At 42.0% G+C, this 26233-nt stretch overlaps 2 protein-coding genes and 1 long non-coding RNA gene across 19 annotated transcripts in view; 1 reads left to right on the forward strand and 2 right to left on the reverse strand.

Moving 5' to 3' along the window:
* The window catches only part of ZNF143 (zinc finger protein 143), a 51951-nt gene extending 46618 nt beyond the window's left edge, over positions 1 to 5333 (reverse strand). For 7 of the 12 annotated variants that reach the window (XR_016231446.1, XM_070073534.2, XM_017345320.4 and 4 more), the window contains exon 1: positions 5196 to 5311. Coding sequence is in view for 2 of the 12 variants with exons in the window: in XM_008266024.5 (XP_008264246.3) it covers positions 5196 to 5318 (123 nt within the window). In the remaining 10 variants the exon portion in view is untranslated. Of the gene's footprint in view, positions 1 to 5195 lie in introns of all 12 variants that reach the window. The other 5 variants (XR_016231445.1, XR_016231444.1, XM_008266024.5 and 2 more) reach the window with 2 other exon arrangements.
* Positions 5334 to 5591: 258 nt separating this feature from the next.
* On the forward strand, positions 5592 to 26009 carry LOC138849587 (uncharacterized). Of its 5 annotated transcripts, none has more exons than XR_016231456.1 (4): positions 5592 to 5691; positions 6834 to 6945; positions 11086 to 11224; positions 25534 to 26009. It is a non-coding gene; the product is annotated as an uncharacterized LOC138849587 (long non-coding RNA). The 5 variants fall into 5 exon arrangements; XR_016231458.1 differs by lacking the exon at positions 25534 to 26009 and adding an exon at positions 16416 to 16786; XR_011388524.2 differs by lacking the exons at positions 11086 to 11224; positions 25534 to 26009 and adding an exon at positions 7523 to 7748.
* The window catches only part of IPO7 (importin 7), a 66299-nt gene continuing 52276 nt past the window's right edge, over positions 12211 to 26233 (reverse strand). For both annotated transcript variants that reach the window (XM_002708803.6, XM_017345306.4), the window contains 9 exons: positions 24213 to 24279; positions 24001 to 24126; positions 22187 to 22284; positions 19328 to 19423; positions 19003 to 19223; positions 18706 to 18911; positions 16474 to 16680; positions 15019 to 15135; positions 12211 to 13858 (listed from right to left, as the gene is read on the reverse strand). In XM_002708803.6, the coding sequence (XP_002708849.1) occupies positions 13761 to 13858; positions 15019 to 15135; positions 16474 to 16680; positions 18706 to 18911; positions 19003 to 19223; positions 19328 to 19423; positions 22187 to 22284; positions 24001 to 24126; positions 24213 to 24279 (1236 nt within the window). In that variant the 3' untranslated portion in view covers positions 12211 to 13760. The remainder of the gene's footprint in view (positions 13859 to 15018; positions 15136 to 16473; positions 16681 to 18705; positions 18912 to 19002; positions 19224 to 19327; positions 19424 to 22186; positions 22285 to 24000; positions 24127 to 24212; positions 24280 to 26233) is intronic.

Below are 26233 nucleotides of genomic sequence, written 5' to 3' on the forward strand. Positions count from 1 at the left end.
GGGTAGGAGTTCAGACCAGCAGTTAAGATGTCACATTCCACATCACAGTACCTGGGCTGAATTCTTGGCTCCAGCTCCTGACCCCAGCTTCCTACTAAAGCGGGACGCTGGTGATGGCTCAAGTAGTTGAGCCCTGCCACCCGCACAGGAGACCTGAATTAAGTTCCTTGCTCCCAGTTCTGGCCACAGCCCAGACCCACCCATTGAAGGCATTTGGGGAATGAACCAGTGGATCGGAAGGCAGTCCAGGCTCTCCTGAGGTCTCTCTCTCTCTCTCACTTAAATGAACAAAATAAATTTAATGCAAATAACAATCCTCATTCACACATTTTAGTGCAGAGGATCATTTTTTATAGATCTTACACTATGCTTCAGATTAACTGGCACTAAAGAACAGCAGTAAAAATGTTTTTCAAAATTAGTCACTGTTTTTTTTTAATGATTTATTTATTTATTTGAAAGGCAGAATTACAGAGAGGCAGAGAGAGGTCTTCCATCTGCCGGTTCACTCTTTAAATGGCCACAGCGGCTGGAGCTAAGCTGATCCGAAGCCAGGAGCCAGACTCTCCCATGCAGGTGCAGGGGCCCAAGGACCTGGGCCATCCTCCACTGCCTTTCCAGGCCACAGCAGAGAGCTGGATTGGAAGTGAAGCAGCCAGGACTCAAACCAGTGCTCATGTGGGATGCCAGCACTGCAGGCTGCGGCTTTACCTGCTGTGCCACAGCGTCGGCCCCAGTCACTAATTGTTTTTAAGATCTGCAGACACTGGGCCGGCGCCATGGCTCACTTGGTTAATCCTCCGCCTGCGCCAGCATCCCATATGGGCGCCGGGTTCCAGTCCTGGTTGCTCCTCTTCCAGTCCAGCTCTCTGCTGTTGCCCAGGAGGGCAGTGGAGGATGGCCCAAGTGCTTGGGCCCCTGCACCCACATGGGAGACCAGGAGGAAGCGCCTGTCTCCTGGCTTTAGATCAGTGTAGCACCGGCCGTGGTGACCATTTGGGGAGAGAACCAATGGAGAGAAGACCTTTCTCTCTGTCTTCCTCTCTCACTGTCTATAACTCTACCTGTCAAAAAAAAAAAAAAAAAAATCTGCAGACCGGAGTGTTTGCATGCCAAAGAGGACAGAGGAAAATACAGTATGGAAGCACTGGGCACATCCTTTCTGTGGAAAATAACTACTTCCACTGAACATACTTGAACATTTCTGCATACCTTTAGAGATTTTAAGTTTCATATTAGCAATTTAAAACTGAAAAGGGAAAACTGAACACAACATCAGTGTAACTAAGAGTTGACAAAAAAGTGCCTACCAGTTGTAGCCAAGCTGAGCTAGCTAGCTAAACTATAAGCACATTTTATATGCAAAAGATTGCTCATAAGAATTTCTTTCCAGGTGGCTGAAAGAGACACCAAAACCTAAAAATTTCCTTTCTCAGGGCCGACGCCATGGCATGGTGGTATAATTCTTCACCTGCAGCACAGGCTTCCCATTTGGGTGCCAGTTTGTGTCCTGGCTGCTCCTCTTCCAATCCAGCTCTCTGCTTATGGCCTGGGAAAGCAGTGGAATATGCCCCAAATGCTTAGGCCCCTGAACCCACGTGGGAGACCCAGTGGAAGCTCCTGGCCCCTGGCTTTGGACAGGCCCAGCTCCGGCTGTTGAGACCATTTGGAGCTTAAGTCAGCTGATGGAAGATCTCTATTTCTCCCTGTCTCTCTACCTCTCAAATAAATAAAATCTTTTTTTTTTTTTTTAAATATCCTTTCTCCTAAAGACTTACCCCTTCTTCCCACCAAAGGAAGAAAAAACCCAGCTAGCTATTAAAAGTAATCATATTGGGACTGATGTGTCACAGCGGATTAAAGTGCCACTTGCAATATCGGCATCCCCATATCCAAGTACCAGTTCCAGTCTTGGTAACTCTACTTCCAATCAGGCTCCCTGTTAATGTGCCTGGGAATGTAGTGCATGATAGCCCAAGTGCTTGAGCTGGTTCCTTTTGGCAAGAGCCAGGATGGAATTCTAGGCTCCTTTTTTCAGCCCGGCCCAAATCTCTTTTTTATTTATTTATTTATTTATTTATTTATTTATTTATTTATTTTTTGACAGGCAGAGTGGACAGTGAGAGAGAGAGACAGAGAGAAAGGTCTTCCTTTGCCGTTGGTTCACCCTCCAATGGCCGCTGCGGCCGGCGCGCTGCGGCCGGCGCACCGCGCTGATTCGATGGCAGGAGCCAGGTGCTTTTCCTGGTCTCCCATGGGGTGCAGGGCCCAAGCACCTGGGCCATGCTCCACTGCACTCCCTGGCCACAGCAGAGGGCTGGCCTGGAAGAGGGGCAACCGGGACAGAATCCGGTGCCCCGACCGGGACTAGAACCCGGTGTGCCGGCGCCGCTAGGCAGAGGATTAGCCTAGTGAGCCGCGGCGCCGGCCCCAAATCTCATTATTGCAGATATCTGGGAGTGAATTAGCCAAGAAAGATACTGCCCCACCTCTGTTGGTCTACCTTTCAAATAAATAAATAAATCTGCTTAAAAAAATCCTTTAAAATATACAAAGGAAGAAGGCCACAGGCATCCTATTTCAAAAGTCACTGTTCTGATACAAAGCAAGGGGCAAAAATATTCATAATTAGGTAAAAACTGATTTGAGCAACACTTCCAGTCCCTCCAAGACATAACTAGATAAAATCACAAAAACTAAAAAATGATGAAAATCTCAGGACTTCAGGACTCAAAAAGTTCTCCTCAAATGATCATAAGCTGTACATACATTATACATAATCTAAGGCTAAAGTAACATTAAAGGTACAATTCCCCCAAAGCAGCTAGGTCATCTTTCTGTGAAAAACAAGATATGGCCTACGCTGTGGCTTAGCAGGTTAAGCTGCCATCTGCGGCACCAGGATCCCATATGGGCACCCATTCCAGTCCTTGCTGCTCCACTTCCAATCCAACTCTACTAATGTGCCTGGGAAAGCAGCAAAAGATGGCCAAAGTCCTTGGGCTTGGGAACCCAAGTGTGAGATGCAGAAGCAGCTCCTGGCTCCTGGCTCCTGGCTTTGGATCAGCTCAGCTTCAGCCAATACAGCCATTTGGGAGTGAACCAGCAGATGGAAGATCTCTCTCTCTCTCTCTCTCTCTGTAACTCTTTCAAATAAATAAATCATAAAAAAAAGAACACAAAAACCTCTCACTTCATAGCACTATCCCAGTGGCCCAACGGTCAGTAACAGGCTACGAACATTCTGCAAATTACACATCTGACAAGGGAGTTCTACCTGCAATGTATAAAGAGCTCTTAGAACTCAACAAGAAAAATAACCTAATTTTAAAATTGGACTTATGATACAGCATTTCTCTAGCAAGCACATGAAAAAAAAGGCTCAACATTATAAGCTACAAAAAATAGGCAAATGAAAAACACAAGAGACAAAACTGCATATCCACTAGGGTGGCTACAATCAAAGGCTGATAGTAAGTTTGGCACGGATGTGGAGAAATTGGAAACTTTACACATCAAATGGAAGAAAAGGAAAATGGTAAAGATTACTTGGGAAAAGTCTCACCGTTACACAAAAATCTCAACAAAGAATTATCATATAACACAGCAATTCTACTCTTAGGTATCTATACCCAAGAAATGAAAATGTTTACACAAAAATTTATACATAAATGTTAGCAGAAGCATTAAGTATAGCCATAGGGTGGAAATCACAATGCCCAGATGAATGGCTAAATAAAATGTGGTATGTTCACATAATGAAATACTATTTGTCAACAAAAAGAAATGAAGTACTGATACATGCTGTAACATCCATGAACCTGGCAAATCACAAACGCCCAACCGTATGATTCCATTTATGGGAAATGGCTAGAACAGGCAAATGCAGTTTACGGTGGGGAGTGTGCATCGAGGGAGGTGGAATGGGGAGTTTCAGCTAATAGGTAGTTCCTTTTTGGAGATAAACGTGTTCCAAAATTGACTGTGGTGATGGCTGTAGAAATATGAATGTGTATGTTAAATTATCTCATTATCACTGTAAATGGTGAATTCTAAGTTATGTGACTTACATCAATAAAACTTAATTTTTTAAATGAAGGTTGTTGAAAAAAACGGGCGATTAAAGAATCCCAAATACTCAAAATACGCCAGGATAACATTATACATCCAATCAATGATTTGGGTGATCTACTCATGTTATTTCTTTACCACATTTAACAATGAACTTAAACTAGTACTCCAAAAGAAAAAAAACTATGAAATACTAATCAGGTTTTTGTCAACTACAGCAAACACGCACCTTTTATTAAAGACAAAGCCGACTATAACGTGAAACCTACAATGCCTCACCACATCCCCAAGTTGACTATACCGGCTGATTTAGAAAAGTCCAAAGGCTGGGCTAATTTTAAACAAATAATGGGTCTGCAATGATGTTCTTCCCTACTCTCTTCGTTATAATGTGCAAAAAAACAAAGAGGGAAGGGAAAAAACCTGGCTCACGTCCCACTATCAAACGCTATAAAATAAATATACAGACTTGTTCACTCTGGCCAAAACTGGGGAAAAGGAATTATAATAAAATTGGCAATTTTTTATATTCTATGATAGGCCTCAGCGACCTTTCAAAAAAACCTAAAGTACGCAGGGGAAACAAGAAATCTGTCCACGATCCTGTTAGGAGAAATTCTGGGTGCGACCCGTAGGCAGGTCCCAAGCGGGCCTTGGGTCAATCCTGCCGCCGGCGCCAGCCGCGAACCGTGGGCCCGGAGTCCGAGCTGAAGAACTCCGCCTCGGCGTGCCTGGGGACTCGATCCGCGCGGAGGTCAGGCCGAGAAACGCCACCAGGCTCCCGAGGGCTCCACCCTCCCCGCCTTCTCTCCCTCCCCTCAGCGGTCCCCTGAGGGGAACAGGCGGGGCGCAGTGCGCTGAGACGAGGCGGGGGGGGGGGGGTGGTGTTGCGTCCTCAGCGAGAAAAGCTCCGCCGCCCCAGAGTGGCCGCCGCGGGTTATTAATAAACTCCCTTCTGCCCAGGCGCCGCTACCGAGGCCGGCCGTAGGATCGGCAGGGCCTGTGGCTAAGGCTTAGGAGCCGGAGCTGGAGCCCGGGCCCAAGCGGGCCCGCGCCGCCGCGGTGAGGGCGGCGGCCGGGCGGAGAATAATGCACACTGGGTAAAAACACATTTATATACGAACCTCCGAGAAAATTTTCCAACAATTCCTTCGTCCGACCACCATGCACCAGGACAGGAAACAGCCGTCCGGCCCCCAGGCCCCGCAACCCGCATAGCGAAACTGAGACCCGCCCCCATCCTCCATTGGGCTGCCACTACGTCACTCACTGGTCGAGTTCGGCTTGCCATTGGCCCACAGGTAGCTGACGCAAAAGGAAACCGCCTTAGCGACGTCCCCTCCTCTTGACGTCAGCCAAACCTGGCCTTACAACCCGCGCTTGAATGGCTGGCGCCAAGTGCCGAATCAAAGCTCCTGTATCTGACTGGTTCGCAGAACCGCTCATCCCAGACCGACACCGCCTTACTGACAAGTGAATTATGCTGATTCTGGGGCCCCAGCGGGAGGCGCCATTTTGTAGCGAGGGAGGGAGGCTGGTCCTTGTGATCACCCGTGAGGGAGAAGGGGTGACGGGCGCCATTTTCCCCGCAGGGGCGAGGAGGCGGCCTTGGAACTCCCGGTGGGCTTGCCGGATCGCGTTCTGGAGAACGGCTGGGCTTAGCCTAGTGATTGCTGAATGTTCGGTTGGGAGGGTAAAGGAAGTGGGGGAGTAGGAAAGACCTGACCGCTCTCTTAGGGCTTTTGCTGCCGGCTTGAGGCCGTTAGTCTGGGGCGAGGGCTATGCTTTCTTCTTTGCTGTATGCCGGTGACTGGCTTCCAAGCCGTCCTGTGCTTCCCCACTCACTGTGGGCTATCACCATGCAGTGGGAGGGTGATCCTTCGTCTCCTGCGGAACCTCCGGCGGAGCTTGGCCGCGGGCCGGCGGGTCTTGGACTTCGCGCACAGGCACTGTGAATGCTTCTGAGCCTCAATATATTTTCGGCTCAGGATTTGAAGTTGTTTGAAATAGTGTCACTATGTTCTTTTCCTTTTGGGGCTTGGCAAACTAAAACAGGGTGGGGAACGCATTCAGTCGGGCTCTCTAAACCCATGCGTACGAATTAGTTGTGGCAAGTGTGATAATGTTTCTTTTCGGTCTGAATCCAATCCGTTTCTAAAACACTGGAAATACTAGCCGAGTCGGGTATTCGGTAGATGCTCATTTGCTTTGGCAGCCAGACCAAGTAAACAGATTTGTTAACTTGGGCGTGCAAGGTGTGGTTGAGTTATTGAAACAGTGAGGAGGTTGACCCGCTGTAACAGATTTGGGTTCTGCTTGGGAAAGATGTTTGATTTAGTGTTTGCATTTCAGATAATTATGAAATGGACAGGCGGTTAAGTCAAAAAGATATTTAAAATAGCCAGTCCTGTCAAAGATAGTTAATTTACAACACTGCCTTTTTTTTCCCCCTTTTCCTGATTAAGCTGGCCCTAACCAAGGTGTAGTTGCATAATTCATACCCCCCCACCCCCGTTCCAGGGACATATATTGTTCAGAAGATTAAAGTAGCTCTGATTACTTTTTCAGGCCCTTAAAAATATGACCTATATTTAGGATTAGGTCACGAGAAACTGGAGGGTTTTTGCTCTTTGAATACTCCCACCCAATAGATAACCTTTTAAGTAGAGTTGATGAAGAAAGTCAAGTTTTTTAATTTATACTGTCTGTATTTTCTGGGTGTTTTATTTATTTATAAAGATTTATTTTTAATTATTTGAAAGAGTTAGAGAGAGAGGTAGAGACAGAGAGGTCTTCCATCCGCTGGTTCACTCCCCAGATGGCCGCAGCAGCTGAAGCTACGCTGATCAGGAGCCAGGAGTTTCTGGGTCTCAGGTGGGTGCAGGAGCCCAAGGACTTGGGTCATCTTCCACTGCTTTCCCAGGCCGTAGCAGAGAGCTGGATCAGAAGAGGAGCAGCCCATATGGGATGCTGGCGCCTCAGGCCAGGGCTTTAACCCACTGCGCCACAGCATCGGCCCCAATATTCATTTTATATGTTAAGAGTTACTGAGAGGGTGAGACAGATCTTCCATCTGGTGATTCACTCCCCAAATAGCTTCAATGGCAGGAGCTAGGCCAGTCCAAAGCAAGGAGCCAGGAGCTTCTGGGTCTACCAGAAGTGCAGAGGCCAAGCACTTGGGATGGGAAGTGGAGCGGGTCCCCTATGGGATGCTGATGCTGCAGGTAGCAGCTTTACCCACTTAAACCATAGTGCTGCCCCCTCAGTAGTTCCTAGATGTAATTAAGTCTAGTTTTCAGCAGTGGTCACATAATGGATGATGGAACAAGGACATAAACCTCAGCCATTCTCGCTCATTGCCCAAAGAGATAAAAATTTATTCCTTGTCCTTTAATCTCAATTAGTTCTCACACCCTATTGCCTTCATACCCCAATTCTGCATTTTTTCCAGGTTCCCAAGGCCCAACACAGCCACCTGAAAGACCTGTGCTAGGAATTCACCAATACTTGCTACCCCCACCCACAACCCTAGCTCTTCTAAAATATAAAAAGGCCCGGCCCCTGGGGACCCAGGCATTCTGCCACGTGTTCCATCAATGTGAACAGCAGCAGTTGGTCACCACCTCTGTGAATTTATTTTCTCTGAATAAATTAAGTCTGGCTATAGATTTCATACACTGCCTCGCTATTCTGTGCCGCTTTTCCTAACATTTTAGGTGCCCCACGTAAGGTGGCACCAATCTGCGCTTTTCTTAATGGGTACTTCCAGAAATAAAAGCAGATTTCAAAATCATTTCCGAGAGGAAAAATACTTGAGACAAAGTGAGAAGTTTCTGTTTTTGGAAAGTTAAACTATATCTCCAAATGAACTAAAACATTAAAAAATATATTAATTTGGAGGCCACTGCCTGCAGTGCTGGCATCCCATATAGGCGCCGGTTTGATTCCTGGCGGCTCCACTTCTGATCCAGCTCCCTGCTATGAAGAGGAGCAGCTGGGTCTTAAACCGGCACCCATTTATGGGATGCCAGCACTGCAGGCTGCTGCTTTACCCACCATGCCACAGCACTGGCTGCTTAAAATATATTCTACTTGAAGGTGCTTAGAGGCACAAAATTTTTAATTTTGGTGAAATGTAACCTATGTACACCATTCCCTAATCCCAAATCATGAACATTGGTTTTTTTTTTCCTAAGAATGTTACAATTTTGTCATAAAATTTTTTATCTATTTTTATGTATAGTAAAAAGGACTGTTTTCCACATAGACATCTCAGAGCCACTTGTGCATTATTTTTTATTTTTCTATTTTTTAAAAAAGATTTTTATCTGAAAGAGGTAGAGAGAGGAGAGGCAGAGAGAGAGGTCTTCCATCTGATGGTTCACTCCCTAGTTGGCCGCAACAACCAGAGCTGTGCCGATCTGAAGCCAGGAGATTCTTCACATGGGTGCAGAGGCCCAAGGACTAGGGCCATCCTCCAACTGCTTTCCCAGGCCATAGCAGAGTGCTGGATCAGAAGTGGAGCAGCTGGATCTCAAACTGATGCCCACATGGGATGCCGGTGCTTCAGACCAGGTGTTAACCTGCTGCGCCACAGCGCCAGCCCGTTATTTTTTCTAAATCATGTTCTTTTTCAAGATTGTTTTGGCTTTTGTATATCTCTTTTTAAAAACAAAAATATTTATTTTAAAGTCAATTACAGGGAAAGTGAGAGATCTTCCATCTGCTGGCTCACTCCCCAGATGACTGCAATGGCCAGGGTGGGGCCAGGCCAAAGCTAGGAGCCAGGAGCTTCTTCTTGGTTTCGCACTGAACAGTTGGGGCAGCTGCCTTCTCAGGCACATTAGCAAGGAGTTGGATCAGAGGTGAAGCACCTGGGACTCAAACCAGCATCCATATGGGCTACCAGTGTTGCAGGCAGTGGCTTAACCCACAATACTGGCCCCATCCTTAGAGTTTCTACATTGATTTTAGGGTAAGTATGGCAACACCTGTGGTTAAAAAAAATGGTAACCATTTTGTAGGGATTACATCAAATCTCTAAGTCAGTTTGGTTGTTGCCATATTCACAATATTGGCTTCCAATTCATGAATATGGGATGTCATTTCATTTATGTAGCTCTTTCAATACTGTGTTGAAAAACTTGCTAAATTTCATTATTTTTATTAAAATGGTGGGGCCAGTGCTGTGGCAGAGGGTAAAGCCACCGCCTGCACTGCTGGCATCCCATATGGCACCAGTTTGAGTCCAGGCTGCTTCACTTCCTATGCAACTCTCTGCTATGAGCTGGGAAAGCAGTGGAGGATGGCCCTAGTCCTTGGGCCCTTGCACCCATATGGGAGACTCTTAAGAAGCTCCTGATCAGCGTAGCTCTGGCCATTGTGAACCAGTGGATGGAAGACCTCTTTCCTTCTTTCTCTGTGTAACTCTTTCAAGTAAATAAATCTTAAAAAAAAAATGCATTTTCTTAAATATCATGTATTGCTACTAAGTGGAAATACAGCTGGTTTGTGTATATTTTCTCTTGCCTAATTAAAGTGGCTAAAACACACAGTGTAGTGTTGAAGAGGACATTCTTATTCTTGATTTTAGGAAGAAACTTTTTTAGCCTTTCACCAGTAACTATATTCACTTTAGGGTTTAGTAGATGTTGAGAAAGTTCTTTCTTTTTCTCATTTTTTCTTTTGAGAGGCAGACAGATGCAGCTGTCTGATGATTAAAGCTGGTAGTTGCAAACTAAAATTTAGATCTCCCACCCTTGGCAAGAACCCTATTGAGCTATCACTGCTGTCTCCCTGGGTCTGCATCATCAGCAAGCTGAAGCCAGGAGCTAGAACTGGGTATTAAACCCAGGCATTCCAATATGGGACACAAGCATCTTGTTGCTAAAAAAGAAAAATTTTAAAGAAACTTTAAGAGATTCTAATAGGAAGCATTTAGAATATAGGGTTTTGGCCCACGCTGCAGCTCAATAAACTAATCCTCCGCCTGCGGCGCCAGCACCCAGGGTTCTAGTCCTGGTTGGGGTGCCAGATTCTGTCCTGGTTGCTCCTCTTCCTGTCCAGCTCTCTGCTGTGGCCCAGGAAAGCAGTGGATGGCCCAAGTCCTTGGGCCCTGCACCTGCATGGGAGACCAGGAGAAGCACCTGGCTCCTGGCTTCAGATCAGCGCAGTGCGCTGGCTGCAGTGGCCATTAGAGGGTGAACCAGCGTAAAAAAAGGAAGACCTTTCTGTCTGTCTCTACCTCTCTCACTGTCCACTCTGCCTGTCCAAAAGAAAAAAAAAAAGAATATAGGGTTTCAGGGGCCAGCCCTGTGACTCAGCAGGTTAACTCCCTGGACTTAAGTGCTGGCATCCAATGTGGGCGCCGGTTCGAGACCCAGCTGCTCCACCCGGAAGAAGCTCCTGGCTCCTGATCAGCACAGCTCCAGCCTTTGCGGCCATCTGCGGAATGAACCATCTGCTGGAAGACCTCTTTCTCCTCTCCGTGTAACTCTGAATTTCAAATAAATAAATCTTTAAAAAAAAGAAGATAGGGTTTCAAATATTTAGTGTAACTGACCAATTTAGTTGCATATACAAAACATTATAAACATACAAAAGATAGGGATTATTTAGTTCAAAGGTAGAGCTAGAGAGAGGGAAGGCACATAGAGATCAATCCACTCCCCAAATGGCTGCAATAGCCAGGGCTGGGCCTGACTGAAGCCAGGAGCCAGGAGCCTCTTCCAGTTTTCCCATGTGGGTGCAGGGGACTAAGCACTTAGGTCATCTCCACTGCTTTCTGAGAAACATCAGAAGGGAGCTGGATATCAGAAGTAGAGTGGCCAGACTTGAATCAGTTCCCATGAGATGCCGGGATTGCAGCCAGTGGTTTTACCGACTACACACAGCATCAGCCCCTAGGTCATTAATTTTATACTTAGGCAATGCCTATGCTTAAGTTGTGTTAGATCTTACCAAAGGTATAGTTTAGTCATATTAACTACGACTTTTACTTTGTACTTGCTTCAGGAGCTACATCTTGGGTTGAACAGCAGCATGAACAAGGATATAGCCTGGCCAACCCTGCTCTATACTCTGGTCTCTGAAGACAAGTACACTCTCCGTATGATTGTCATTCTTTTATTGTAACTTCCCTTAATATTGGCAGGTAGGTTTTTAAAAAATGGATGGCTTCTGCTTACAAAAAGTGACTTAGCTAATGTCTACCACCAATAAAGACAAATGCTGGAATCCACACAAAATCAGAATTAAATAAAAAAGAAATTATAGGTAGTAAAACTACAGGAAAGGCTAATTAAAAAAGATTGAGGGGGAGGTTAAAAATTTATAACCACCTAATTCTAAGACCTTTTATACCTTCCAAAGGTCTTCTCAAAGTCCCACAATCTCACTTAAAACCCAGACCCAATAAGATTCATGATCTATCATAATAAACTAATTTGATATTAAATTATTAAAACATATATTTGATATATTAGAAATTATTGTTTGAACACTAGTTAATTCTAAGGTCTTAATTCAAGTTAAAATCTGTAAATGTAGGTTAGTCTGGATTATATAACACAAGAGACAGTTAATATTTAATCTCAAAGACATGCTAGTACATTCTTTTGAAATAAAACCTCAGCAAAGGAGAATTCTCATTCTGTGCATGGGAATAACTAAAACCTTTATTAGATATGGTTTTTCAATAACAATAATGTGAAAATTGGAATTACTAATTCCAAGTGCAGTGAAGTTTGAAATTTTAAGAAGACTAAGTATTAGGGGACAAAAGGTAAAGGAAGACAAGAATATTAATACTATTCAATATCGCCCCTCTGTACACAATGTTGCATATATACAACTACTCCATTTTTATTTTATTGATTTTAGATAATAGTGAAATCCCCTTAAGCAACCTAGGGTATACAGTTGGTGTCCAACTTGAGGAATGGGGGGATTAGCAACACACTTGATTAACAGTTTTCATCCACACATTTCTGACAATTTTTTTTTCATTTTTTGCCAAGATTTTAGTAGTAAATTCATAAATATAGGAAATACTTTCACTCCTTCAGTGTAAAATAGAAAACCAAACAGTGCCAACAGTAGTGGCTTAATTATTGGTATACAAGAAAAACACAACACCAATGGGTTTTAATTATGCATTTTAAATATTAATATGTGCATTTCATTTTTACAGTTATAAATTTTCTAATCTGTTTTAGACAACAGCATGTAATAGTTTTTAATCCACTGAGATGTTGCTTTCAATTTGAAATATTGTGATATACATGTATATAAAAAATAACCCAATGTATGACTCATCTGACAGATGTTTAAGATCAATAAAGGCTTATTTTTGAGCATGCAATTAGGAAGAGAGGGAAGCAAGCCAACCTCTCTACACTGTCTTGTTGCAGGCTTGTTTCTGCAGTGGCATCAATAGTGGTTTTTGGAGGGAACGATGTGCCTTTAGCCCATATAGTTAAAATCTGATACCACAACAAAAGAGGGGTTAGAGGAAATGGGAAGAGTGGGTGGGTGTTTAATGTCAAAATTCAGTGTGCATTTTGCACTCTTTCTAGGTAAAGGATAAAAACAGGCCAATGAAGAAAAAAATTTTCTAATTAGAAAAAAAACTGTAATCAATTCAAGACATAATAGCCGAATTAAGTTCTTTTAATAGATTGCATATATAGATGTTTAGCCATACTCTTAAGATCAACTCTTTAAGAGTAGAACTTTATATCCAATTTACATGCTTCAGATATCACCTTTCTTATTTGTTACAGTAAGGTCTCATATCCAAATATCCACTTAAACACTGAGAGCTTTAAGAAAAAAACAGGACACAGAGGGAGTTGCCATTTTTAGCAGCAATGAAATATCACTAACCCCTTTTTACATACCGAATTCAAGTCACTATCAGAGGTGAGTGCACCACAAAGTCACCAGGTACAAAATTGCTAGTTCATTTTTAAATTAATAACTTGAAATTACCCCTACCCCCCACCCCATTACATCCCCTTCCTTTTATAAACAGCAAACATTTTGCTTTTATACATAGGCTAGCAGGCTTGTTTCAATATGAAAGTGCTAATTCATTTACAGATTTTTAAATCAGTCATGTAGTGCTACAATAAATGTCCAATAATCTACATAGGAACAATCTTTGATGAATGAAAATGATAAAGATTGAATAAGGCTATCGGATTACCTTATCTTATTTACATATAAAGTATACTCAATGGTGAGGAATAGACAAATCGGACAAATACTCATAGGTGTAAAAATTACATCTACCTTTGAGTTTTATACTGTAAATGAGACATTTTAAATAGTCCTGTAGCCCATGCTTATTTTTTCCTCAGAAAAAGAAAAGCTGCCTTCATGACATCCCCTCTTGTTTCAGATTTCCACAGTGTCACTTGAAGCTTCAGAGTCAGGATCTTACTTTCTTCAAAAATAAAGAAAATGCCAGCCCTACCTCCCCCATTACTCCCCTCCCCCCAAGAATCCCTCTGGTTTCTTTTCCAGTGCCAGGTTGCATGATCAGGTCCCACCTCCTGGGGTTTTGTTTTGTGTCCATCTATTGATCAATGAGTTTAGAGTAGATAACATAAACCAGTTCTGGAACCACTACTAGGAGGAACACAAGCTCTTCACTACAATCACACAGCAGGAAAGAAAATGATAATTCAATTCATCCCTGGTGCTGGGCCTCCAAAATTGAAAGAACTTGGCACAACTGGAGCACTGAATTTGTACCCTCCGTGCTTCTCAATCATTTTGGATTCTAGAAAACAAATAAATGAAATTTTAATAGGGCATCTGATCATCTTACTTCCTTATGGGGAAAAATAAGGAACTGTGAAGATATTAACAACCAAGTATCTTAACCACCAATACTAGCCAAAGTTGGTCTCAATTTTAACTCCATATGAACAGGGACAAGGGCATATGCTGTGTAGAGAAGATAATGTTACAGACTTCTTAACCAATTTTCACATCTCATTGTTAAGAAAAAAAAAATCATTAAATACTCCATATTGAGTCAAGTACATTAATAAGATTCCATTTCTAACAGGAATTTTTAGAATTTAATAGCAGGCAAAACAAAATACTTCAGAATGATACATATTTATAAAGACCTTTCTTTGAATAGTACTCTAGAGCTTACTGCATGTTAAGGCCTGTAGAAAAATGTTAAGACTGTATAGAATCTGGCTGGCGCTGCAGCTCAATAAGCTAATCCTCCGCCTGCGGCGCCGGCACTGAATTCTAGTCCTGGTTGGGATGCCGGATTCTGTCCCGGCTGCTCCTCTTCCGGTCCAGCTCTCTCTGGTTTGGCCTGGGAGTGCAGTGGAGGATGGCCCAAGTGCTTGGGCCCTGCACCCGCATGGGAGACCAGGAGAAGCACCTGGCCTGGCTTTGGATCAGTGCAGTGCACTGGCCGCAACACACCGGCCATAGCGGCCACTTGGGGGCTGAACCAACGGAAAAAGGAAGATCTTTCAGTCTGTCTGTCTGTCTCTAACTCTGCCTGACCAAAAAAAAAAAAAAAAAGTGTATAGAATCTAAAACTGTTTTAAAAATGAATACTGAAATGTTTAAAGATGAAAACACATAGGATTTTCTTAAATCTGAGAAAGAAAAAAAGTTGATTGGTAACTTTTAAAAAAAATTTTATATTTTTAACAAGTTTCTATGATTAAACTCACAATGAGCTTAAGTAAATCATTAAAATCACTATACACTGAACAGTCTTCAGCTACACTGAAGAATCAACAAATGGAAGCCAAAAACAAAGGGCATTTCTCTTGTATTAAATCTTTCAGATTAGAGTTCATCTCCTCCACTTGCACTAGCCACATGTTTCATGTTAAGTCCTTTCTTGAAATTTTAAAGCTGCACTGCCATTAACTGTATTAGAAGGGTAATGGTTTAATAACATACCATGGGCTGCTCTTCTTTGATCAGCCAGAGTTGCTATGTCTTGTAACTGTTTCCTTTGTTCTTCATTAAGACCATGAGTCAGAGCCTGATACCACACAGGATTACGGTTTTGAATAGCTATCAAAATGAGGGGGAAAAAACAAGGGAAAGAGATTAATAAGAAGGCCTGATACTTCTATTCTATTCTGTTCTTCCTATACCACAAGCAAAACTGAAATTTTAATCTATTTACTATTTTTGAAATACAATATTTAGGAATAAAGTAATTCCAGTATCTAATCCTAACTCCTATCTCTACCAAAAAGGATTCAGAGTCATAAATGACAAACTTAGGTGACTTCAGGAATACAAATATTTTGTAAAATTCAGAGTTAAAGCAACTTGAAACTGGTCAAAGCTATGTTGGTCAGAATCCTCAAATCCTTAAATTTGAGAAGTTAGAAATGGGTAGATGCAAGAAAAAAAAATGATGTAAGAAAACCTTTCTTATATATAACTATTATCTCTCTAAAGAACAGCAGCTTGGCAGTTCTTATGTTTAAAACAGTCACACTTCTATAAATTATTGCTTAAATAATGATCAAACTCAAAACTCTGAGAAAAACAAATTCTCAAAATGTCACAGAACTAGGAGTTAAGCATCTCATACAGGCACCTGTCCCAGCTCCTCCACTTCACTTCCAACTCCCTGCTAACGCACCTGGGAAGGCAGCAGAGGACGGACCAACAACTTGGGCCCCTGTCATCAACATGCTTCCGGCTTTGGCAGCTATTTGGGGAGCGAACCAGTGAATGGAATATCTCCCCTTCCTCTTTCTCTCTAAATCTGCCTTTCAAATGAATAAATCTTAAAAAAAAAAAAAAAGTGGCTGCTTCTAAGGCAAGCAGCCAAGAGAAAGAGACTGGAGGCGGGTAATCTGAAGTAGGAAAGAATTAGCACTTGTCAACTTAATTTACTTTTTGGAAGGCAGAGTTAGAGAGAGGGAGACAGCAGAGAGAGAAAGATCTTCCATCTGCTGGGTAATTCTCTAAATGTTTGCATTGGCCAGGGATAGGCCAGGCTGAAGCCAACTGGCTCATCCAGGTCTCCCATATAGGTGGCATCTTCCCTTGCTTTCCCAGGCATATTAGCAGGGAGCTGGATCAGAACTGAAGCAGCCAAGGATTCAAACCAGCAGCTAGGTGAGATGGCAGCACTGCAGACAGTGGCTTAACCTGCTGAGCCACAAGACCAGCCACTGGATGACTTTTTTGAACTACTCTATTTTCCTATAATATCAGTTTTCTAAAATTACAAACTAAGTGTGAAATAAAAGTTGAGGGAAGAATACTCAAAAACACTATAGCAATATTAGAAACCATGCTGGTTACTTTGCCTAACAACCCTTTTCTTTCAGGGGCAGGCAAAAGAAGACTTGTTCAATAAATGCATCTATATATAACAAGGTGACCTACTTTGAAATATAGCTTTAAATATCTGATACTCATCAACAGGGTTATCTTCATCATCAATGATTGTGGAATAGCCTTCTAGAGCAGTTTCCTCAGCATCATCTTCTTCCCAATCTTCATCATCTCCATCTTCACCTGCTTGCTTAGCCAGAATCTCCAAATATTCTTGACCATCTTCATCAATATCATCTTCATCACTCCCCAGTTCCTCTGACAATTCATAAAATAAGTGCCATGTAACACTGAAATATTTTGTAACTGAACAAAGTGACAGTCATCTTAATGCTCAGTAAATTAAAAGCCACAATGAATTCAACCACGGGTTAGTGTTTAAATGTTAAGCGGAAAACAGAAATAAAAATTCTCACAAAGTCTGAAACTCAACCACAACTTAATATCATTAAGTAGGATTTCACATTATGAACATAAGATTAGCATGCTGAGTATAATTTACTAAGAAAGAGCTTCAGCTTGCTACTTGCTACAAATGCTTTATTTATTTATTTATTTGAAAATCAGAGTTACAGAGAGAGAGAGATATCTTCCATCTGCTGGTTCACTCCCCAATTGGCCACAAAGGATGGAGCTGTGCCGATCCGAAGACAGGAGCCAGGAGATTCCTCTGGGTCTCCCATGTGGGTGCAGGGGCCCAAGGACCTGGGCCATCTTCTGCTTTTCTCCCAAGCCATAGCAGAGAGCTGGATTGGAAGTAGAGCAGCCGGGACTCAAACCGGTGCCCACATGGGATGCCAGCACTGCAGGCGGCATCTTCAGCTGCTATGCCACAGCACTGTGCACTCACCAAATGCTTTAATGATTGGGGCTGAAACTGAAGCTTGGCCAGGGCCAAAGCCTAGAGTCTGAAACTCAATCTAGGGCTCCCATAAGGTGGCAGAAACTCAATTACTTACTTGACAGACCCTGTCTCTCAGAGTATGCATTAGCAGGAAGCTGGAGTCAGAAACTGGACTCAGGTACTCCAATGCAGGATGTGCATGTCTTACCCACTAGGCTAAATGGCTATGTCACCTATCTTTGTAACCATTACAATAATAATAATTTCTTTAAACCAGTATTTTACAATTTTATACTTTTGTAATCTACAATGTCTTACCACCTAATTAACGAGATTTTATAGTGCAGGCACTCTAGTATGTTTTAGCACTAACAGACATTTACAATATATTCAGAATACATTAAAAACCATAAATCTTGTATTAGCTAACTGTAATAAGATGTGTACCTTCTTTAATGCTGTTAATTCTGTTAAATATTACTGTCATGTGCCAAACACTATGTTCAATATCAAGGATTCTCTCTTATAATGCTCACAACTTATTATCAATGTATTTCTACTTATGTTCATTTATAAGATGCAGTTAATGTAGAACTATTTTATATCTCCCTTACAGATATGTTCTCAACTTTAGGAAGCTCTCTCTCCTAAATGAATCAGTACCTTGTGTACATACCATACTATTTGGATTTTTTTTTCAAGTTTTTAAAAATTTATTTTAAATGCAAAGAGAAACATGGAGAGTGCTTCCATTAACTGGTTCACTCCCCACTGACAAGAACGGGCTGGGCTGGGCTGGGCTGGGCTGGGCTGGGCTGGGCTGGGCTAGGCTAGGCTAGGCTAGTATTACATCTGGCTTTCCCATGTGGGTGACAGGTACTCAAGTACCTGAGCCATCATCTGCTGCCTCCCAGGCACATTAGTAGGAAACTGAATCAGAAGCAGACTTGGGGCTTAAAGCACATCTTTTTTGATTTGGTACTTTAATGTCTAGAAATGCTCTACATGTGGAGAGACAAAGTTCCTGCCTTTATAGACTTTTATACTCTAGGGAGAAGGTAAGAAGTCTTTCTATGAGTGAACCAACACAAAAACACTTGACTATGATCCTACAGTTCTTTGGAAGAAAGGACAGAAATGAAGTCAAGAGGCTGGCAGTGTGGTGCAGTGGGTTAACCTGCCAATGTGGCTGGGAGTGCAGTGGTCCAAATACTTGCAGCCCTGATACCAGTTTTGGGAGACCTGGATGGAGAACCTAGCCTAACCCTGGCTATTGCAGCCATTCGGGGAATGAACCAACAATGGAGACTCACTCTCTCTCCCTCTCTGGTGCTTTGCCTTTCAAATTAAAACAAAAACAAAAACATACAAACAAAAAAACACTCAAATGGTATTCATAACTAAACAAGCTTTGGCCTCTTCCATTGTAAATGCCTTACCAGTTTCATCATCATCTTCAGCTTCATCATCATCATCACTGTCATTCTCATGTTCTGCATGGCAGGCATATGCTCTTTTCAATCCATTAAATAAAAGGATAAAAGCTGGCAAAATCTGTCCAGAAACCTGATTTAAAACCTGTGGTATTTGTTCCATATCAATAAGAGCACACAGGCCAAGAACACACATCTTTCGGTCATGGAGTCTAAAAAAAATAAATAAAATGACTTCCACCGTTCTGTTTTTTAAATCTTAATAACCAAAATTTCTTATTAATTCCAAATTACATCACTTACCCCAAGAAACAGTCAACATCATTAAGCCACTGTGTAATAAAATGATTTGTAACTGGTTCAACATTATTAGGGAAGCGAAGATTTTCTAAGGTATTAAGTAGTAGGTGTGGGTTATAATATAAAGCTGCAATTGCAACTTGCAGACACATTGTTCTAAGTTCACTTGTCTTAACTTCTCTTGTCAGTCTCTCTAAAGCTGCTTCCACGAATAAGGGGATGCACTGTAAAGAAAGATAGCAAGACACAGGAAGACTATAATTAATAGCATTCTAACTATGTCCCCTTGGAAGTCTGAAATATGAATCATTATGTTAATCTCACTGACCTGGTCAATGCCACGCCCTTTGCACTGCAGAATGATGACCTCTAATAATTTTGCTGCGTGACACTCTGCATCTTCTCCTGCAACTCCTGTAAGAACCTGGTCAATAGAGAATCTAACTTATAACAAGGCTTCAGGAGACTTTTAAATGACAGAAACAATTTCACTTTTCTATGTGTAGACTGAGTATAGGGTCTTATGATAATCAGTATTAATTACTACAATATTCATTTTACAGATAATACACTAAAGCTCTTGTGAAGATTTGTAGTTGTTATAATATAGCACTGTGTTATACTGATCTATGTAATGAAAGCACCAATCCCATAGTGCCATTATGGACAACAGCATGCTGATAACCACTCACTTCTCATACAAATTCTCAGGGATATCTGGCGCTTATGATACCCATTTTCTATAAAATTCCAGAAAATGAAAAAACAATGAGTTGGGGGCAGGAAATAGAGGAGAATTCAGAGTCTATTGTTGGCAAATGTTACCTCAGACAAAAAATTAACAACATGGACTTGATGTGCTAGTTACTATTGGAGGACTAGATATAAGGACAAGTGTTGTAGAATACGAAAGTTTATGGCAGGGTTGGCGCTGTGGCATAGTGGGTAAAGCCACCGCCTGCTGTGCCAACATTCCATGTGGGCGCAGGTTGAGTCCTGGCTGCTCCACTTCTGATCCAGCTCTCTGCTATGGCCTAGGAAAGCAGCAGAAGATGGCTCAAGTCCTTGGGCCTCTACACCAACGTGGGAGACCTGGAGGAATCTCCTGGCTCCTGGCTTCAGATCAGCACAGCTCTGGCTGTTGCTGCCCACTGGGGAGTGAACCAGCGGATGGAAGACCTCTCTCTCTGTGTAACTCTGACTTTCAAAAAAAAAAAAAAAAAAAAAAAAAAAAAAAAAAAGACCATGGCATAGATATAGCTCTATTCTCCAAGTATAAAATAATTTATATTCAATAAACTAAAATTAGATGATTGTTGTATGACTAATTAAGAGAAAAGTATCAATGAAGGACAAGCACATCTGAAAGATGAATGGTGGTAAATGTTTGGCAGAGTGGTTGAGATCCAATTTCTATTCCAACTTTCTATTTACGTGCACCCTAGGAGGCAGCAAGGTGTGAGTCAAGTAATTGGGTCCTTGCCACCCACACGGGACAAATGGATTGAATTCTGGACTCTTCCTGGCTTCATTCTTGGTTGTTGCAGGCATTTGAGGAGAACAGATAGAAGTTCTGTTCCATCTAAACAAAAGTTTTAAAAATAAATTTTAAAAACCCCATAGAGCAAAATGATATTCAATGGCATGCTTCCTGTCAATAAACATTGCTAGGAATTCAAATGCTACCAATTAGATTGCCTTTCATACTGATGGACCCTAATTCAATTTTTGTGTCCCAGCTGAACTGTTTTTTTTTTTTTTTTTTTTTTTAAAGATTTATTTATTTTACTTGAAAGTCACAGTTATACAGAGAGGAGAGGCAGAGAGAGAGAGAGGTGTCTTTGATCCTCTGGTTCACTCCCTAGATGGCCACAATAGCTGGAGCTGCGCCAATCTGAAGCCAGGAGCTAGGAGCTTCTTGCGGGTCTCCCATGTAGGTGCAGGGGCCCAAGGGCTTGGGCCATCTTCCACTGCTTTCCCAGGCCATAGCAGAGAGCTTGATCAGAAGTGGAGCAGCTGGGTCTCAAACTAGTGCCCATATGGGTTGCAGGCACTGCAGGCAGCAGCTTTACCCACTATGCCACAGTGCTGGCCCCCCAAGCTGAACTGTTAACAGAAAATTTATCCCCCACTGTGTGTTTGTTATAACATTTTTTAAAATAAACAGTGGGGGTGGCTGTTTTGCCTAGCAGTTCAAGACACTAGATGGGACATCCACATCCCTTATCAGAGTCACCAGGTGATGATTCGATGATTCAAGCAGTTGATCCCTACCACCAGCATGGAAAATCTGGACTGAGTTCCTAGCTTGGAACTTTGGCCTAACTCAACCGCAGTCACTGCAGGCACTTGAGGAGTGAAGCAATGAATGGGAGTTGTTTCCATCTCTTAAATAAATAAAAATTTTAAAAAACAATAGCATTCCCCATACATTTATCCTTTGACTTCTCAGAAACAGCACAGAACTTTTAACACCTTACATTATTTTGTTTCCTAAATACTGTTATTATGTAGCATCCATTAAGCTCATGGTTTCCAAGCATTGCCTTTAAAATGTCTCTGTCCATTCTTGATCACTTAAAAATCTCACACAAATTTGCACCCATGTGGGAGACCCAGAGGAAATGCTGGGCTTCTTGCTTTGGTCTGGCACAGTCCCAGCCATTAGGGGTGTGAACGAGCAGATGAAGATCTCTCTCCTCTCTCTCTGTAACTCGAGGCGCCGGCATTCCATGTGGGCACTTGTTCGAGACCTGACTACTCCATTTCCAATCCAGCTCACTGCTATGGCCTGGGAAGGCAGTAGAAGATGGCCCAAGTCCTTGGGCCCCTGGCTTCGGATAGGTGCAGCTCTGGCCGTTGCAGCCAATTGGGGAGTGAACCAGCAGATGGAAGACCTCTCTATCTCTCTCTCTCCTCTGTGTAACTCTTTCAAATAAATAAATAAATCTTTAAAAAAAAAAAATCAAACATTTATAACATCAAGAAAATGTCAAAGTATAGACAGAAGACATACTTACAAAGACATTGTGTCTAGGGACCAAAAATTTATTTTTTCTTATCACTTCTAAAGTTAACAATTCTGGTAGACCCAAATTTTCACCACAATGTGGATTGCATTTCTCTTCACAATTTCATATATTTATAGCAACAGTGTCATTAAATCCATTATCCAAAAATAACCTACCTTTTTACACATACTGTATATCATTTCAAGATACTTGGTATCAGACAGAAGAGTATCTGTATCAACTGTTACATAATTATGCAGAAGAGGCATCATATCTGTATTAATAAAAAGCATAAGTTATACATCTTCAGAAATACAAATGCTTTATCTTTTTGCATTTGAAGAGTGAATCACCAGGTAAAAGATCTATATGTCTTTCAAATAAATAAAATTTAACAGTAAGAAGTACTTTAAAAATAAATAAAAAGGTGTATATATATATATGTATATATATATATAAAAGACGAGGAGAAGACATTGTGGCACAATGGGTTAGCCACCACCTGCAATGCTGGCATCCCATATGGTTGCCAGTTTGAATTCCAAACTGCTCTACTTCTGATTCAGCTCCCTGCTAATGTGCCTGGGAAAGCAGTGGAAGATGGTCCACGATAGCAGGAAGCTGGAGTCAGGTTTAAACATAGATACTACAAAGCAGAATGTAGGTATCTAAGCTCCTGGTCCCAGATTCAGCCTAGTCCAGACTCAGCTTTGTGGATATTTGGGGAGTGAACCGGCAAGGGGAACAGCCTCTATGAGTGTCTGTATCAAGCAAAAAAAAAAACATTTTTTTTTTCATATTGAAAAAAGGAGATGGGGAGGGCATTTATCATAGAGGTTAAAATGTGTTACCTAGTTCAAGTCCCAATTCTGTTCCTAACTGCAGCTTCCTGCTAATGAGTACTCTGAGAGGCAGCAGGTGATGGCCATGTCCCTATCACCCACATGGAAAACTCAGATTGAGGTGCTGGCTTCAGTGAGGGCCCAGCCCTTGCTATTGTGAACAGCTGGGAGTAAACCAGTAGATGGGAGACTAGTCTTCTGTCACAAAAATAATTTAAACATGTAGTTTTGTTTATAATATGGTTTTCCATAAACTTTTCAAAAAGCACATTTATTTTCATTTTACTTGAAAGGCAGACAAATGGAGCTCTGGAATCTGGTGGTGCACTCCCAAAACGTCTGCAAGGCCAGGCTGACACGAGGAGGCCAAAACTCCACCCAGGTTGCCAACACAGGTGACAGGGGCCCACTAACTTAGGCTATCACCTGCTTCCTCCCAGGACACATTATTAGTAGGAGGCTGGATTGGAAATAGTGGAGCCAGGATTCAAACCAGGTACTTGGACATGGAAACGAGCATGCTAAGCAGTGAGTTAATCAATGCAGCAAATACCTGCCTCTGTATAAATCGTTCTAAGGATCCTTGTATACCCGAATTTTTTTCACCAAGACAAATTTATACTTTACTTCCATTTCCCATGAAGTTTTTATAGTACCCTATTATTTATTTATTTATTTATTTTTTGACAGAGAGAAAGGTCTTCCTTTGCCATTGGTTCACCCTCCAATGGCCACCGCACCGCGCCGATCCGATGGCAGGAGCCAGGTGCTTATCCTGATCTCCCATGGGGTGCAGGGCCCAAGGACTTGGGCCATCCTCCACTGCACTCCCGGGCCACAGCAGAGAGCTGGCCTGGAAGGGGGGCAACCGGCACAGAAACCGGTGCCCCGAACAGGACTAATGAGTTGACTGTTAAATTCTTTTGTAATTAGTAAAGATTATACACATACTTTTTTATCAGACTGTTATATTTATGTTAAGAAACTAAACATAGCTTGAAAAAATATCACAGCAATGTCGTGAGTGAGCACCAACTGCCAGTAATAACTGTATCTAAACAACAAAGCAACAGTAACATTCAAAAGCGTAAGTTACAAAATAATCAAAGGGGTGGGACGCTCAGAAGTTCCATGCTAATTTGACTTACCTGTAAAGTAATCAAATCCATCTTGCTGAAAAACCTCAAATACAAGGGGCAAAAGCTGCCACATCTGTGGAGACACTTGTTGACATGTCAAACTATGTGCTAAGGAGAATATCTCCTCATAGAATTCTAGAAGAGAATACAGAGTCAATACTGAGAAATTCTTACTCACGTGAAATCACACTAAATTCTTAGTAAAATCAGAGTTATAATACCTAAGACATGTTGCTGTAAAACAGTACCAATAACCTGTAAGCAGATTCCCTCAAGCTGCTGGGTTATCTAAAAGAGAAGAAAAAATATAATCACATGGAATTGTGAATAAATTAATAAAATACTCCACAGTGTAATTCAATAAATTTAAATATAGAGCTAATATTGTTAAGAAATAATTTCTTTTAAAAAAAACTATATTAAGAATCTTTGAAATGACATCTAAGCTCCTGGTTTTGGCCTGGCCCAGCCCTGGCCATTTGGGAAATGAACTAGTGGATGAAAGGTCTGTCTCAACTCCTGTGATCCTTGGTCAACTCTGCCTTTCAAATAAACAAATAAATATTTTTAAAAATAATAATATTGTTAAGAAATAATTTCTCTTGGGGTCTGTGTTGTGGCATAGTGGGTTAATCCGCCACCTGCAGTACCAGCATCCACATGGGTGCCTGTTCAAGTCCTGCCTGGCCACTTCACTTTCATTCCAGCTCCTTGATAATGTACCAGGGAAAGCAGTGAAAGATGGCCCAGGTGCTTGGTCCTCTGCACCCACGTGGGAGACCAGGAAGAAGCTCCTAGCTCTGGCTTCAGCTTGGTCTATCCTGGGCAACTGCATCCATTTGGGGAATGAACCAACAAATGGAAGCCCTCTCTCTCTCTCTCTCTGTATTTGCCTTTGAAATAAATAAAATAAACCTTTAAAAATTTTCCCTTAAAAAATCATTTAAAGTCTGTTTTCAAATGGCTGGTATCGTGGCACAAAAGAGTTAAGCTGCCAACTGTGATGCTGGCATTCCAATGGGCATCAGTTTGAGTCCTGGCTGCTCTGTTTGTGATTCAGGTTCTTGCTAATGTACCTGGGAAAGAACAAGATGGGTACCTGGGCCCCTGCCATCTATGTGAGACCTGGATGGAATTTCAGGCTCCTGATTACAGACCAGCCCAGCCCTGGCTACTGAGGCCATTTGGGGAGTGAACCAACAGATGGATGATCTCCTGCTTTCTGTTTGTAACTCTGCCTTTCAAATAAATAAATAAATGTTTAAACAAAGAAATGAACATATTATAAAACTGTGAATCAATCGGATAGTGAAATGTAATGAAATTTGGGTGGCGTTGACGTAGTGGGCTAAGCTACCACCTACAATGCTGGCATTCCAAATTAGAATGCAGTCCCACTTGCTCTGTGATTCAGTCCCTACTAATGTGCCTGGGAAGGCAGCAGAAGATGACCAAAGTGCTTGGGCCCCTGCCCAAGAAGGAGTTTCAGGCTCCTGGCTTAAGCCAGGCCGTTATGACTAATTTTTTTTGTTGTTGTTCCAGGGAACAAGTCAATGGAAAGTCTCCCTCTCTCTCTGTCCATCACGATGCCTTTCAAATAAGTAAATCTTAAAATTAAACAAGACCATGAGGCTGGCAATGCTAAAGCCCTGCTAATGGCCTGGGAAAGCAGCAAAAGATGGCCCACATATTTGGGACCCTGTCACACTTGTGGGAAACCCATATGAAGCCCCTGGCTCTTGGCTTTGGCATGACCTAGACCTGGCTGTTGCAACCGATTAGGGAAGAACCAGTGGATGGAAGATCTGTCTTTTCTGCTCTAACTCTGACATTCAAACAAATAAATAAATAAATCTTAAAAAAAAAAAAAAAAAAAACTCTAACGAAATGACATAGTATTAAGAAAAACACAAGGAATAAAAAGGGACCAGAAAACATATATCATGGGAAAAACGCAAAGAATTAGCCTTTCCTCCTCTTTCTGTGTAACTCTTTCAAATAAATAAATAAATTTTAAATATATTTTTGAATATAAATTTAGAATAATGCTGTCTAGATTAGTTGACGTTACAATGACTTAATGAGAAATTATCAGAAAGAAGGTATCATTCTAACCAGTCCCAGTAATTCTTAAGTAATCACCATTATTCATAGTTTAGTGAATCATGGAATGCCACCTCAGTCTCCAAGCCACTCAAGAGTCAAGATACAAAAATTTATTCTTAGCTGTCAATATGGTCCT

The sequence above is a fragment of the Oryctolagus cuniculus genome, chromosome 1 (assembly GCF_051225735.1).
Source record: "Oryctolagus cuniculus isolate XC-2025 breed Fujian yellow rabbit chromosome 1, ASM5122573v1, whole genome shotgun sequence".
Taxonomy (NCBI): domain Eukaryota; kingdom Metazoa; phylum Chordata; class Mammalia; order Lagomorpha; family Leporidae; genus Oryctolagus; species Oryctolagus cuniculus.